The sequence below is a fragment of the Zootoca vivipara genome, chromosome 4 (genome assembly GCF_963506605.1).
Source record: "Zootoca vivipara chromosome 4, rZooViv1.1, whole genome shotgun sequence".
Lineage (NCBI taxonomy): Eukaryota > Metazoa > Chordata > Lepidosauria > Squamata > Lacertidae > Zootoca > Zootoca vivipara.
This window is the reverse complement of record NC_083279.1, coordinates 98,221,564-98,237,566: the sequence shown is the minus strand read 5'-3', so window position 1 is coordinate 98,237,566 and position 16,003 is coordinate 98,221,564. Positions and strand designations below refer to the sequence as shown.

General features: G+C 53.7%; 1 protein-coding gene across 12 annotated transcripts in view; it reads left to right on the top strand.

The window, feature by feature from the left end:
• The window catches only part of NUMA1 (nuclear mitotic apparatus protein 1), a 77,512-nt gene extending 63,755 nt beyond the window's left edge, over positions 1-13,757 (top strand). For 4 of the 12 annotated variants that reach the window (XM_060273971.1, XM_060273970.1, XM_060273965.1 and 1 more), the window contains 12 exons: positions 284-331; positions 3,243-3,311; positions 3,880-3,993; positions 4,390-4,596; positions 6,297-6,457; positions 7,227-7,467; positions 8,354-8,636; positions 10,181-10,317; positions 10,693-10,911; positions 11,250-11,369; positions 11,823-11,984; positions 13,057-13,757. In XM_060273971.1, the coding sequence (XP_060129954.1) occupies positions 284-331; positions 3,243-3,311; positions 3,880-3,993; positions 4,390-4,596; positions 6,297-6,457; positions 7,227-7,467; positions 8,354-8,636; positions 10,181-10,317; positions 10,693-10,911; positions 11,250-11,369; positions 11,823-11,984; positions 13,057-13,092 (1,797 nt within the window). In that variant the 3' untranslated portion in view covers positions 13,093-13,757. The remainder of the gene's footprint in view (positions 1-283; positions 332-3,242; positions 3,312-3,879; positions 3,994-4,389; positions 4,597-6,296; positions 6,458-7,226; positions 7,468-8,353; positions 8,637-10,180; positions 10,318-10,692; positions 10,912-11,249; positions 11,370-11,822; positions 11,985-13,056) is intronic. The other 8 variants (XM_060273968.1, XM_060273966.1, XM_060273973.1 and 5 more) reach the window with 8 other exon arrangements.
• Positions 13,758-16,003: the final 2,246 nt, after the last annotated feature.

The following is a 16,003-nucleotide window of genomic DNA, read 5'->3' as shown; positions in this document are numbered from 1 at the left end:
TGCCGGCTATATGTTATCCTTGACTGGGCTCCCTTTTGCTCCTGCATGTGTACGCAGTGTTCTAACACTGCCCCTCCAGGTTCCACAAGTCTTCTCCTCTTTATTTATATACTGCCGTCTCAGCTCTGAGCCTCTGGGGAAGGGATGAGCAACACCCTCTTGGTCTGGATTGGGTGGGCAGTTGAGCTCCCACCTTTGCCACAAGTTGCCCCAGCTGCTTTTTGTGGTGTTTTCACGTCTGCCTTCATTGCTTCCCCCTCCCACCCACCCCCCAATCTTACAGGTGGAGCAGCTAGAGGTATATCAGAAAGAGCGAGCTAATGCATGCCAGGTAATGCATGCCAGGTGTCAGCTGCTTAAACGGTGACAGTGCATGACGTAGCCGCTGCTGCTGCTGCTTCCCCCCCTCCATCATGGCTGCCATCTCCTGTTGTGAACTGTTTGCAATGGGGGCTTACGGAGGACAAGTAATAAGGCCGCCGCCACCCTCGTTTGGGGGCTGTGTGGGAAAACAGGGCTTCACAATCCCTCTCTAAAACGCTGCACTTTATGCCCAGATGCCTCCTCACACAGGTCAGCAAAACTTTTGTTCTCTTACTTTGACCAAAAATAATAATAATTACTTGGCAAGAGCAGAAAGCACACAAATCCTGTCCTTTGCACCATAGGCAATACTGTCCATAGGCAAGGAAGTCGCGCCAGCGGCCAGCAAAGTCAGTCTACTTGGGATTGTTGCTCTCCCAGCAGGTCTCCCAGTAATTGTAGTATGAGGGCTTGCTACACACCCACACAACATTTTTTGTTATCCCCCCCTTAAAGATCTCCTTGGTGCCACTTTTTCTGATAGCTCCGCAGTACAGCACTACATGCATCCTCTTGCGCCCTCTCATCCCAACACCTGGGAAGCCTTGGGAGCAGCTTGGGACGTACCAATGACATCCCCTGTAGAATTTCCCACTTGTCTTTGTAACTCCTGGTGGAGCAACCTGCTGGAAGAGGCCAATGGCCCATCTAGTCCAGCATCCTGTTCCCAGTGTAGCCAAGCAGGTGCCCCAAAGGGAAACCCCCTCACAGGATTTGAGCACAATCCTCCATGAATTTATTTGATCCTCGTTCAAAGCTATCTAGGTTGGTGGCCATGACTGCTTCCTGGGGGAGTGAGTCTCATTATTTAGCTATGTGCTGCGCGACGAGGTGAGCTCCTGTTGCTCTGTCCCAGCTCCTGCCAACTTAGCCATTCGAAAGCACACCAGCGCTAGTAGATAAATAGGTACCGCTGTGGCAGGAAGGTAAATGGTGTTTCCGTGCTCTCTGGCTTCTGCCACGGTGTCCCGTTGTGCCAGAAGTGGCTTAGTCCTGCTGGCCACATGACCCGGGAAGCTGTCTGTGGACAAACAGTGTCTCCCTCGGCCTGAAAGCGAGATGAGAGCCGCAACCCCATAGTCACCTTTGACTGGTCTTAACCATCCAGGGGTTCTTTACCTAGGTTTACCTGCATCTGGAGCACTGTCTCCTGTTCTGGGCACCCCTTTTTAAGACAGGACTGCGCCAAGAGGGGAGTAGCCATTTGAAGCCAGAGGTGGCCTATGCCGCAGGCCCTGCCTTGAGCAGCGGAGAGTAGGGCTTGATGATCTCCGAGGTCCTGTCCCTCTCCAGCTGCTGCATCTTTTGGCATTCTGTCTTCCCCATCTCCTCCTTATATTTTCCTCCGGTATAGGAGAGAATCTCTGTGAATGATACCACTCTCGGGAGGGGAGACCTTGAGCTGCAGGCAGAGTGCAGGGTCTGCAACGCAGGGGGGCCAGCCCTCTAACCTTCAGGGTTACCAGGAGCTAAAAGCACTGCCACCTCTCTTGGCCATCTGCAAGCAGAGTTGCACCTGAAGACAAGTCCGCCCTCTCACCCCTGTGTTTTAAAGCCCTTCATTAAGAGCAAACCAGCTTAAACGAAAAGCCCCTCAAACAGCCCCCCCGTCCACTTCAGAAACCCTCTTGGACCTTCAGTGTTTCCGTGGATCCCTGATGCTCCCTTACCCCCAGGTGCACAAGAGGCAAACAGTTGGCAATGGAGACCCTGCTTTGGGGTTGCTGGGGAGACCTGGAGGCAGGAAATGTGGGGCGGGGCGGCTAATTAACCTCCAGCATAACTTTCATCGCAAGTCAGAGCATCTGCTTGCGGCACACCCCATCTCTTCTGCTTGTAGAGAGCTGCTCTTCCTGGGAAGCTGCTAACCCCCATGCACCATTTCTTCTCTGAAGCCCACTGACCCAACCCTGCGACTGGCATGCGGTGTTTGCGCATCATAGACTTGTCGGTGGAGGGTTGGGGGCTGCTCTGGTGCTGCTGCTTCCAGGAAGCTTTTGCAGAGGCAGAATGTTTAGGACGGGGAGCTCCAGTGATACTGATGCTTCCTGGGTGGAAGGGAACCTGTCGGAGGGTATGCCTGTCGGAGGGTATGTGCTTCCAGGCATAGAGGACTCTGGCATGCAGTTCTTTCTGTGTTCCTGTAGTAACTCTTGAGGGTCTGTGGCATTCGGCAGAATTCAGACTCTCGTATCATGGCTGCAAAAAGAAGCTTGAAAAAGGTGTGTAGTCGGGGAGGCTGAGCAGTGCTTGCATTGAGTTGGGACCTCACAGCTGCTTTCCCCCTAGCAATCAGAATCATTATCCAAATACACATTCAGTGACCTTTTAGTGTTGCTTTTACCAGGTGCAGAACTTGGCCCTCCCCCCTCTTTCTTTCTTTCTTTCTTTCTTTCTTTCTTTCTTTCTTTCTTTCTTTCGCATGGGGCTTGACTTACTAGAGAAGTGTTTAATGCTGAAGGGGCCAAGCTGAGTAACACAGACAGCGCCAGATTCCTCCTTCCAACCCCCAAACTGGATAAAGTGGTCAGTCCCGAGATGTCCTAAACTGTAACTCTTTGATGCCCTGCTCATAGAATCATAGAATTGTAGAGGACCCAAAAGGTCATCTAGTCCAATCTGCTGCAATGCAGGAGTCACAGCTTTTGGTAAAAGGGGGAGACTTCTTGGCCTCCTGCCAGCCAGTCCTTTTCTAGGCATGGCGGTTCCAGTACAGCAGGTTTAGGAGGGGGACAGAGATTGCGGATTGGGTGGCTTTGTGCAGTGCCATAGGGTGCAGCGCCTCAAAGAGCCAGGAGGGAGTGGCTGAACAGTGCTTTGAGCAGGAGGGGTTGGAATAACTATTCTCTCTCTCTTCCCCGCCCCCTTTTCCTTTCCAGCTGGAGGAGCTGAAGCAGAAGTTGGTTCAGCAGCAGAAGGTCACTCAAGCCGAGCAGCAGAGAGCCCAGGTGAGCTTCCAGAGATGGAGGCTGGAGAGAGTTCTCCTAGTGCAGAGGTTCCCAAGCTTTTGGGGGGCACTGCCCCATTGGCTTCATAACTTCATCCCCAGATCCCCACCCTATCCTATAAAAAGCATTCAGAATAGTGGTTTGCATGACGCACTAGTCCAATCCCCTGCAATCGAGGGCGAGGGAAATCAAGGAAGAGAATAACAAGAAATGTGAAACAGTAATAATTAATTGATTTTTAAATTCAAAATCCAATTAAAGCTATTTAGTTTTCAGCGATGCCAGCTTTTCAAAGACAAGGGGTGGACAGGACTCTTGTAAGTCTACTGAGCAACCTTACTCAGCTGTTGCAAGAAGTCTAGGGCAGGCACCCCCAAACTGCGGCCCTCCAGATATTTTGGCCTACAACTCCCATGATCCCTAGCTAACAGGACCAGTGGTCGGGGAAGATGGGAACTGTAGTCCAAAACATCTGGAGGGCCGAAGTTTGAGGATGCCTGGTCTAGGGGAATAAAGAAAACAATTTCCCTCTCTGGCACTGTAAGGGAATATCTGTGTCTCTCCTCAGCAGGTGCACGAAGAAGAGCTCCAGGCAGAGATTAAGCACCGGAATGAGAAGATCTTGGATCTCCAGTCTCAGCTGGCCCAGAAGGAACAAGCTGCTGAGCATTACAAGGCGCAGGTAGAAAAGGGGGAGCTGGCTCCCTCTGGGGCAGAAGTGTGGGGTGGGAGGGGAGAGAACCATCACCCTGGGTTTCCTACCCTGTATTAAACAGTCACAGCTAAGGCAGGTACTAAGAAAAGACGTTCTGCCATTAAAAGGCCTCAAAATTCCATAGCTTACAAAAATGGCACCCGTTGAGCTAACAGAACTGCATGGTGAGGTTTGCAAATGTGGGTGTGTGGAGGATAAGTACACTTTGTGATGTTGCACAACAGCATGGCTGAGCAAGGGTCTCTTAAGGAAGCACCAGCCTTGGCTTCCGACGTCCCGGCTTTGCGTGAAATTGCCTCAAGTCTGGCCTTAAACCGGCAGGTGTTGTGCTTGACGGTTGCCTCTCTTTTCCTCGCCCCTCAGATGGAGAAGGCCAAAACACACTACGACGCAAAGAAGCAACAAAACCAGGAGCTGCTTGAGAGGCTGGGAGTCCTGGAGGAGGTGGAGAGGGAGAACGCGGAGCTGAAGGCCAAATCGGAGCGCCTTGTGAAGGAGCAGCAGGATTTGGTGAGGCAGATGCAGGAGGCCCAGCTCACCTCCAAGAACCTCTGCAGCCTAGAGGCACAGGTAGGGCCGAGGGGCGGTGGCTGAGGAGGCAGGGTGCGTGCGCACGGCAGGGCCCAGTCCATTTTCGTTCCAGGCCCTGCCCACCCACCTGTGCATTTCCTCTTGCAAGAAGGATCTGTGGGGTCCCTAGGTGCAGGAGGCATTCCTGGGCAGGTTAGATTCCCAGCTAATTTAGTTTTTGGCAAAGATCAGGAGGGCTGTGGCTTTGCATGCAGAAAGTCCAGAGTCCAGGGGCATTTGTAGGTGGTGGAAAAGGCCCTCCACCTGAGACACCAAAGAGCCAGGTGAGATCCTATGGGGGGTCCTTGGAGGCCTGCTTGTCCAACCCCCTGCAAGGAACCCAGGGCTAGAGCACCCCCAGCATGTGCATGACAAACTAGCCTCTACGTGAAGACCTCCAGTGAGGGGGAGGCCCCACCAGCCCTCTGCATAATCCCCACAAGGGCTTTTCTCCTACGTTTTCCTCTGGAATCTGCCCTCCTGAAACTGAAGTCCCTGGAAACCTCATCTGGGGCAGCAGAGAGCGAGTCTTGGCCCTTGGAGCAGACAATGATGGGCCAGAGGGACCCGGCCTGACTTGGTCTAAGGGAGTGGGTGGAGCTCTGCAGATGCCAAGAGGAAGCAGGGAAGGACACGCCAGCCCCAAACACCAAGCTGTGCATGGAGGGCAACGCTTGGGCATGCCAGATGCCACCGGTGGAATCATTGGTGCCTGTGGCTGAGAATTAAGTTCTTATCTCCAGGAGAGCCCCTGCAAGTCACGGCAGGCAGGACTGGGAATCAAGGGTATGCTCTGAGGCAGTGGCTGCCTCCTTGTATGGTTTTAAGTGCCTTTGTAATTAGGCAAATAACATGGTTAAATGGCTCGTGGTAGGTTTTCAGGACCTGCCTAGTGCTGTGTCCTGAAGTGGGTGGGAAGGGCTGGTGCAAAGTTGAGTAGGGCAGTGGTGTGGGTGTGTGATCTGCAGCAACAATCGCTATACTCTCTGTGCTAAGAAGTGTTGGTCAAGCAGCCCCCCCCCCCCCGCTTCTTGAACTGAGAAGTCATTGTCCCCCATACTGGCAAAGAATCAGCCACGTGAGCTAGCCACTTCTGACAGACAACCTCTCCCCCATAATAACAAGGCCACATTGTGTGAATACTTCCCCCCCCCCCTTTGTAGCCTAGCCTTCCTGGCTAAGATGCAAAGCTTTAATAACTTGGAACCATCCTTTCAAACTTGGTGCTACTTACTCTTGGACTTGCCCTAGAACTGAGAACTTGAAAAACCTCCTGCCATATGCACAGAGCAGAGCAGCAGGCAAAGCGCATCCTGCATGTATCATCAAGGAAACGGAATATTCTGTGCGTTGTTTACCTTAGCCTGTTTTCTGTACCCCAGGGATGGGGGAACATGTGGCCCTTGCAGGTGTTGCTGGGCTCCAACTCCCTCCTGCTCTAGCCAGGAAGCCAAAGGACCAGGGGTGATGGGCGCTGGAGTCCAGCACCCTCTGGAGAGCCATGGGTTCCCATGCTTAGTATATGTATAGCAACATATTTACCTGCAACTGAAGTGAGGTGGACTTGGCCCAGTTCTAACGTAGATGCATGCAAAGAAACATTTAATTGGCCATTTTGGTTCTAGTGGGTCTCTTGACTTCCTTGGTGCGTGGCTTGCTCGTGGCACCCTGCCCCTTACCGTTAACCAACCCAAACGCAGGTGGAGTTTGCAGATCGCCAGCTGCGAGAGCAGGGCAAGTTCCAGCTGGCCACAGATTCATTAAAAAGCCGCATCACCTTCCAGGAAAGCCCAGCCGATGTCAGCACAGACAGCCTGGACATGAGCACCAGCGATGAAGCACAGCCGCTCAACTCCACCAGGTACTGACCCTCAGCTTAGAAGGCAAGCAGGCGGCTGCAGCAGAGCAGCTCAGCTTCCGTGCCAGCTTTCTTTCCTCCTCCTCCTCTTCCTCCTTCTTAGCTCTTTGATCAGCCATAGAGCACAGGCTTCCCACCCTTGCAGCTCTAGGACCAAATGCATGTTTCCCCAAGGGTGGCCACTCACAGGGTCCTTCATTTGGCAGGCCTGACAGTGAAGCAACTTTGGAGACATGGGACATTATTATTATTATTATTATTATTATTATTATTATTATTATTATTTATTTTATTTATTTATACGCCACCCATCTGACTGGGTTGCCCGAGCCACTTTGGGCTGCTTCCAACACATTAAGACATCAAAAACAGTAGTAAAACATCAGACATTAAAAATTTCTAAAAGTCAGATAGTTGTTTATTTCCCCGACATCTGATGAAGGGAGGGCGTTCCACAGGGCAGGTGCCACTACCTAGTAGGCCCTCTGCCTGGTTCCCTGTAACTTCACTTCTTGTAGTGAAGGAACTGCCAGAAGATCCTCAGGGCTACACCTCAGTGTCCAGGCTGAACGATGGGGGTGGAGACGCTCCTTCAGGTATACTGGGCCGAGGCCATTTACGGCTTTAAAAGTCAGCACCAACACTTTGAATTGTATTGTGAAGACTTCTCAGCTTCCTTGTTCCTGGGAATGTGAAGAGAGGGTTCTGTGGTTGTGGCCTCCCTGCCAGCTTCATGATCCTCTCTCCCCCCACATCCCATCTCTCTTCACAGCAGGAGGTCTCGCCGTTCCATCTCTGAATCTGGGACAGCAGAGCCGTCCAAGGCTTCCCACCGGCTGCCTCGGAAGGTGGAGACTCTGGAGAGCCTCTATTTCACACCCATCCCCACCCGCACGCGGTCCAAACTGGAGAACAGCGTTAATTCCACGGGCGATGTTTCCTTTGAGTCGGGGCGGAAAACACTCTCTGGCCGCCGGCGCACCACACAGGTCATCAACATCACCATGATCAAAGTAATGTGGGGGCCACCTAGGGATGGGAGCCAAGGTGTGGTGATGGTGGCTGTGGAGATAGGTGGCATCCAGGGCTGCTCAAACGGGCATCCTCCATAGCCAGGTCTGTCATACACTTTTAGCAGCCGGCTTCCCTGGGTGTGGGGAGTAGCAGGCGACCCCTGCTATTAGGGGTGGATTCAGGAGAGCTGCCCTCTTGAGGTAGTTTACTAGGAACAAGGAGTGATGAATCCAAGTTGCCAAATAGTTCAGGGATTTGGAAGAGCTCCAAAACAAGCTTTCCAAGTAGGGTAGTAAAGTGGCAAATGCACTTCCATGTAATCAAGTGTAAAATGATGTGTGTCAAGGCAAAAAACACGAGCTTCATGTCCGTTCTCGTGGGGTCTTGAATTGACAGTGGTCATGAACGAGACCTTGGGGTCATAGTGGATAGCTTGATGAAGGTGTGGACCCGGTGTGCAGCAGTTGGGAATTGCTAGGGATCGATAGGAAAGGAATTGGAAATAAAACTGCCGGTGCCATAATGCCATTATACAAACCTGTGGTGCAACCTCACTTGGGATGCTGTGTACAGTTCCATTGGCCCTTCCTCAGAAAGGATATTGTAGAGTCGGAAAGGGTTCAGAAAAGGGCAACAAAAATAATCAAGGTTTTGGAGCAACTCTCCAGTGAGGAAAGAATGCAGCATTTGGTGCTTGTTAGTTTGCAGAAAAGCCGAGTAAGGGATAGGGGAAGACAGGGCAGAAGCATCTAATATTCTGTCTGGTGTGATGGAGGTGGAGAGGAGCAGCTTAGCGGGTGGGGGCAGAGTTAAGCCGCATCAGCAGCTCATCTTTGTACTCACCCTCCTCTTTCTCCTCCTCCTCCTCCTTGTGCTTCTACACAGAAACACACTGAGCCAGGAACTCCCCAGAGTGCTGACGCCTCCTTGTTCAGCGTGCAGTCCGCTGAGTCTCAGAGCAGCACCTTGAGCCAAGAGCCGGTCAAGACCCGCCTGCGTTCCGCATCCGCTTCCTCCACCCGCTCCCTTGCCAGCCTCCCCTCTCAGGAATCCCTCACCAGGCTGGGCACCTCTTCCCCCAACAACACGACGTTGATGAGCCTGCCTGGCTATCGGCCTGCCACCCGCAGCTCCATGAGATGCTCCCAAGCCGGAGGGGCCAGTTCTGGTGAGTGCGGGGGGTTGCGGCGGCAGGACCCGGGGCAGCCTTCACCTTGGTGGGGCCCCCTGACGACGTCCTGGACTACAACTCCCAGCCAAGCATGGATGGGTGATGCTGGGGCCAATGGGAGTCGTAGTCCAAAGCATCTGGAGGAGCAGAAGAAGCTCGGCAAAGGCTGTTCTAGAGCTTCACCCTCAGTGCAGAACCCCAGTCAGCAGAGTACAGCCATTGCTCTGGTGAATCTCAGAGGAGTCCAGTGAGCTCAGTGATCTACACAGAATCCGAGAATATGCTTGAAGGGAACCCCAAGGGTCTTCTAGTCCACCCCCTGCACAGCAGGAATCACAGCTAAAGAGTCCCTGACTGGTGCCCCTCCCACCTCCGTTCATGAGCCTCCAACAAGGAGAGCCCACCACCTTCTGAAGGGGTCTGTTCCATGGACAGACAGCTCTTGCCCTCAGAATAACATAAGAATAATAATTTATTACTTATACCCTGCCCATCTGGCTGAGTCTCCCCAGCCACTCTGGGTTTCCAACAGGAGTTTAAAAATATATTAAAACAGTCATTAAAGAAAACTTCCCTAAACAGGGCTGCCTTCAGAAGGTTTTCCTGCTGGCTACATTTATTCTCCCTGCCCGCCACCATTAGTCCACCATGCCTGACAGTCAGTGACAGGCTGATGGTGGTAGTAGTAGTAGCAACAGTAGCAGTAGTAGTACGGTAGTTTTATTATTTATACCCACCTACTCTAGGCAGCTTCCCACAAATATAAAAACATAATAAAACGTAAAAGATTTTAAAAGATGTCCAGATGTGTGTCAGGAGAGCTGTGTGATGACCTGTCTCCTTGGGCATTCCTTGGCTTGCTTTCCCTTGCTGCTTTGCTCCTTGGTGTGAGACTTCCTCCCCCGGAGCCTGATGGCAGACTGCCTGCTCTCTGACTGTTTGTGGCCGGTGATGGCATGACTGTGAAGGTGGCACTGCTTGGCTCCTCCCTTCTAAAAGGCATCTCGTAGAAGCCCTCGCAAGGCCTGGAATGGCCATGCATAGAACAGCCAGCAGAGGTGGGACACGGGAGAGCCAGGATGGATAAAAGGAAGGGCTTCTTCACACAGTGCATAATTAATCTGTGGAACTCCCTTCTGCAGGAGGCAGTGAGAGCTAACCACATGGACGACTTTCAAATAAGATTGGACACATTCGCGGGGGAGAAGGGTTGTCAGTGGCCCTGCTCTGCCTCCACAATTAGGGGAAGCAAGGCTCCCGAATGCCAGTTGCATGTTCCAGCAGGGTTATTCTGAAGGTCCTTGTGCAGTTGGGAAAGGCTGGCTCAATTAACTACGCATGGGGTGCTCTGTTTTGCCCTCTTTCCTCTTCGTCCCCATGAAGTGGGTGGGGGCAGAGGAATCTCTTTGATTGGAATCACTGTTGTCGATTATCTTGCGGAGAGCCACTTGGGGCGCCTCCCTTCCGTGTGGCTGGTGATGCAACCTGGGAAGTGAGCAGCTGACACCCTCCCTTGTCTCTCCCCCCCCCCCCATTTTCAGGGCGCAGCAGCTTCTATGCGGGCAGCTGCCAGGAGGAGCCGGAAGCGCTTGACGAGTGGACCCGCATTGCTGAGCTCCAGCAGCGCAACAGGATCTGCCCACCTCACCTGAAGACCTGCTACCCCCTGGAGTCTCGGGTGAGTGTCGCCAAGGGGCCAGCTAGTCCTGACTCCCACGGCAGCTAGCAATAATGTTTTCAAGGCCAAGGATGCGATGCCTGCTCCTGCTGCTGGTTTAGTCCGCGCCTGGAGAATTCTGTGAACGGAAAATGGGATTCTGCAATGCAGATCAAGTTAGTGGGTTGGACACCCCCCCCCCAAAAAAACACAATCATGGCCCTTTGAGGGCTAGTGCATATGTATGTGAATATATGGGTAAGGAGGGGAGGGGTTTGGGAAGAGTGTAAAAGGGGTGCATAGACAGGGATGGTGAGCGGAGCAAGCAGGGGTGCCAGTCCCTCGTGTGTTTGTGCATGTAAATCTTAGTCAGTGCTCCTCTTCCCCACCTGTCAGCCAACCCTGTCACTGGCCACCATCACAGACGAGGATATGAAGACGGGGGACCCCAGAGAGACCCTCCGGCGTGCCAGCATGCTGCCCTCCCAGGTTTCCGAGGGCCCTGCCACCCGCCGCAGCACCCTGAGCTCCGCGGCGGCCGCGGGGGGCATTGCCACTCGGCAGCAGAGGAAGCGCATTTCAGATGAACCCCACCAGGCTGCAGGGACCCCAGAGGTGAGCGGCAGTGGCCTGAACAAGCTGGATGGGGGAGGGTTATTACGGGAGTATTGGGTAGGCCCAGGGTGTAATGGGGCAAGTTTGCCTGTGTCTTCTAGGGCAGGTGCTGGTGGGGACCAGGGACCCTTCAGTCCCTCTGGGATTGCAGCTCCCATCATCCCTGAGCGTTGGGTGTGGCTGGCTGTGGTCGCTGGGAGTTGCAGTCCAGCGACATCTCCTGCTCCCCCATTTCTCAGCTCCCCACCTTGGCAGGGAGATGAAAGGCACCATTGTCTTGCTCAGAAGCATCAGACCCCAACTAATCTCTCCTCCACACACCCCTTTTCTCCGTTCAGTCCAAGAAATCTGCCACCTGCTTCCCACGACCCCAGACTCCCAAACTGCGGAGCGAGGAGCACAAGCGCAGCACCCATGCGGGAAGCAAGAAGGACAAAGCCCAGGCAGCCAACAAGCAGGTAAGGAAGCCTCAGAGCTTCTTACTCTTCCATCGGGCTGACAGAGCAGGGTGCAGGGAGCCTCTGAGGCTGTGGCATTGCTGAAGCAGAGGCAGGGAAGTTTTTAAACAAAGGTTGGATGACCACCTGTCAGGGATTCTTTAGCTATTATTCCTGTGTTGCAGGAGCTTGGGGTCCCTTCCAGCTTTACAGTTCTATGGTTCTCCAAAGTATGATCTCTCCTTTCTGCCTATCTATACACAAACACCAGACTACCACACACACAAACTCAATCTCTCCCTAACTTCAGACGTGGGCCTGGTGCTTTTCTGCAGTGATTTTAATAACTGGGGTGGAGGAGGGGGTATGTCAAGGGATGCTAACTCTTCTCTTGAGTTCCCTTGTGGGGATGAGAGAGCACAGAAGAGCTGCTGAGGCCTCCGATTCTCCTGACTCCTCCCTCTTTCCCTGCAGCCCAACAGGCGCCAGTCGATGGCCTTCAGCATTCTGAACACTCCGAAGAAGCTGGGCAACAGCCTCCTGCGCCGGGGGCCCAACCGCAAAGTGACTCCCAAAAACTCACCTCGGAGCAGCAGCCGGAGATCCCCGAGGGCAACATCATCACCTAAGGGCAAGGTAGGAGGAAGGAGGGGCCTCCCCTTGAGAGTCCCCACGAGTCTCTCACTCCCAGCATCCCCTTGGAGCAAACATGGGCGGGAGGGAGGTTCTGCCTGGAATGTGAGTCTGCATTTAGTGTACAGTATTTAGATATAGAGTCTGGTGGAGCTAATAGAGAGAGATGAGGGCTGGAAAAAGCCATGAGTCTGGGACTCCTTGGAGCACAGAAGGCGGTTTGCCAGCAAAAGAAGACCAGAAGAGGCTGCTGGATCCGGCCAATGGCCCATCTAGTTCATCATCCTCTTCTCACAGGCTGACCAGATGCCTGTGGGAGTCGAGCAAGGGCTGGGTGCATTGCTCAGTCATAGGGTCGGGCACCCCCATGTGCCAGGCATGACTCCCCATCCTTTTGCTCCTTCAGGTCTCATGGGCTGCCGGAGCAGGCCAGCCTCCCCTTGTGCAGTGCAAGCAGGCCTGTATGGAAGCTCTTCTGGCTGGGTCACACCAGGGGCAGCACGGGCCTCCCTTTGGGCTGCTATCCCCTCCCCTCCCACTGGTGGTGTGTGGTTTCTGGGTTTTGCAGCACCTGTCTTGGGTGTGGGACTCTGCCCTTGCCCAGGGGACCGGCTTCACCTGCTGTCTTCTTCCTGATCTGCTGCCGTGCAGAAGAGTGACGAGAGCCACTCTCGTCGTTCTCATAAGACTGTGGAGTTCATCTTGGGTTTATCAAATCTGAGGGGCAGAGTGGGGGAACGAAGCTGTCCTCCTCTCTGGGCTTCCGATTAAGAGGCATGTCAAAGCAAGGCAGCTTCCTCAGGCAGCAGACTTTGGTGCCCTTAAGGTGACACACTAGGAGGAGGATCGTTCCCATGGGGCACAAGCGTGGCTCGAACCAGCAGGAGAGCAGTGGAGATGCAGGAGAGCTCTGGCCGCAGCTGCCCTTCATTCGGTGGAGGCTTGTACAGGAGAACAACCCAGAGGATTGCAGAAACAGTGGGGTGGGCGTGGTGGTCCCAGTTAGATCCTTCTGCCTTTTGAGCTTCTGCCATTGAGCCCACCCAACTCCTGTCTTCTTTTCCCCTTCCTGCAGGCAAACTCCAGGTCCACGAGGAACACCAAGTTCTAACGCCATTTTTCCTGGCTGAAAACTCCCCCGCCTGCCGCATCTCCCCAGAAGGAAGGGAGCCAGGTGCCAAGGCCCCTCAGTCTCTGCTACCAGCTGAGCCGCCGGCAGCCTTCCTCCCCCTCCTCGTATTCCCTCCCAGCTCTGACATGGCCTGAGACCCCAGCCTTCTGGCCAGGATGCCAACTGGTGCACGGACTCTTCACCCCGCCCCGTTTTCCACGTGATGGTGGGTGGTGAGCCTCCTTGGCTGAGAGATGGGGAGGGTGGCTTTCCCCTCTGTGGTGATGGCAGCCGTGTGTGCGTGTTGAGGGCGATGGGACAACCTCCAAACCATTCCAGGGACTGGCTCTTAATACCAGCCACTGTTCCATCAGGCAGGAATCGGGAGTGCTTGGCAAAGGAGGACTAGGCTGGCAGTATTTTACGCTCCCAGGGAGGCAGTGTCATAATGTTTACCACCTTTGCCAATGCAACACCCCCTCCTTAAGCACCCAGAGTGGCACACCTCCTATTGAGGAGCTAGGTCCCCCTAGTAAACGCTCCCTCCCTTTCACGCCGAGTAAGGAAGGGCTCTCTGCTTGCCTCATTGGCGCAGTAAATGGCCAAGGCACCAAAGTTGGAGATGTTTTGTGGCAAGGCGACCCTCTTCCCAACCTTGGTTCTTTTTTAAAAACAACCAATTGTAAAGCAAGGGCCAGCAGACTAGAGAATTGGGGTGGGAAGCTTCTGTCAAACATTGAAGACTAGTTGCTTACTCATTACCAGAAGCTGTGGGGGGAAACACATTTCTCTCCTCTGCAAAACTTTGCCCTGGTTGTCATAGAGTCATGTGCCTGCTTCCTGGTGATGTGAGCCACCATTTGGGAGCTGGGGTGGCTTTTGTGCAAGAGGGGTGTTAAAAAAAATAATCTCTTGAGCCTGGCGACTGGAGGAATCATTCCCGGGAGGAGGTGGGAGCGCCAGCTGTCTGAAGGGCCCCTTGCTGGTGGCTGGGCAGGAGGAGGAGGAGGAGAAAGCTCCATTATGTACAGGCTGTGCATTCTCTCCCTCCCCTTATTCCACAGGCTTTACTTAGCTGTGTTGCTTTGTATTGTACTCTGTAGGCACTGGCATGGAGTGGGGCAGGGGGGAGGCCTCACTGCAGTGTCCCTCCTGAGAAGGGGGCGGAGGGATGCGTGGCTGTGCAGGGGCAGCCGTGGGGCCAGTGCCCACGCATGGATCTTGGGGGGCACAATCCGGCCGGACCTTTTCCTGCAGATGCTCCATCAGAGTGCACAGGAGCTGTGCAAAGGCCCCTGCTTTGGATCCCTTCCGTGGGCAAGCGTCCCACAGCAGGGCCTGGCCCTCAGGAGAGCCCCGCTGGATCTCCCTGGTGAGCTGTTTCCTGGACTGGGGAGGGACACTGCCTGAGGGTGCCCCCACCGCCACCACTCGCAGCCCTCTAATACTCGCCTTTGTAGAGAACTTAGCAATCAAATGTGTCATTTTAAAAAATGTTTCTACTTGTAAATAAATGGTATTTTTCTCCCAAAAAAACAGTGGCTTGGTGGTGTTTCCTCCTGCTTTGAGTGTACCAGAGGCAGGGCACAGCCCAGAAAGCAGCTTTCGGTCTAAGATGAGGGCGTTAGGGCTGAGAGGTACGAGGAGCTGCCTCTGAGCTTTTTGGACAAAGTGCATTTTCTCTCAACGCTTTTGAGTTTCCACAAAGATCCATTCCCCCCAATCCTTTTAAAGATGGCTTTTATTGAAAACTTTGGCACAGGACAGAGTCAGCCCGTGTCCCTGTTGAGCAAGTCCTGTTCCAAACCTACCCACGCCTGACGCAGAACAGCCCCTTCCTTCTGGGGCATTAAAATAGCGCTGCCTCCCCCAGGAAAGTGCTGTCCAGGCTGCCATAGGAGTGGCCCTGACCATTCACTGGGGCAGCAGCCACATGGGGGGGAAAGATACTTGGAGCGTGGTGGATAATGGCATGGACTGATTTTCAACTGAGTAACAAGGTGCGCTGAGAAGGGCTGCAGTTGGTGGCGGCTGCATAGTGAGGGCAGTGGGATGCTGTGTGTGCCAGTCAGCTTTAGGTACATTTTAAAATAGAATTGTAGAGTTGGAAAGGGGCATCTAGCCCAACTTCCTGTAATGTTCTCAATCACTGCCTGACGGTCAAATGGTGGGATACAAAAGGCCCCAAAAGGGTGAAGGTCCTATTGCTTTCCTAGGCGGCTTTTGTTGGCCCCCCGGAGGGACATGGGAGGATGGATCCCTGGCCTGATCCCTCAGGACTCTGTATGTTTTTATCAAGAGAAAAGTACACCTCGTCTCTCCAGATGAGTAGACCCACCCACTGACAGGGTCACTTCTCAAGGTTAAGTTTCTGTTAATTCACCCTTGAGCCAGGATGCCAGGATGGTACTCAGCAAGTCCCTACAGCACAGTCGTCCCCCCCGCAATAACAGAGCTGCCTCTGCCACCACCACCTGGGGCCTGCCTGACCCCTGACAGTGGGCCAGAGCCTCCTGCCACCCCGCCCCACACGAGTAGCCCAGGAGGATTTTGTGGCCTCTTAAAGTTGTCGAGAGCCAAGAGGGTTGCATTCTCTCCATTCCTTGCCTCATTCAGGTTTCCCGGCAGGGTAGCAGGCCAGTTCCCACCCTGAAGTCAGGCTGAAATAGACCCAGATCTTCACAAACACCTGAGACAGGTACACCTACCACCACCTGTTCGTTTTGTGGCCCAAAGGCAGGGCCCTCTTTCCAGGGAAGGCGCTGCCCACCTTTGCAAGCTGCCCAGTTTTGCAGGAGGGTCTTGGTGCAAGGGAGAACATGGGGCTCCCTTGTCCCTGACTCTTACATCTTTCTAAGATCAAACTAGCCCTGTGTGATGGGCCCAGCCCCCAAACTGGAAGCCAATGCGA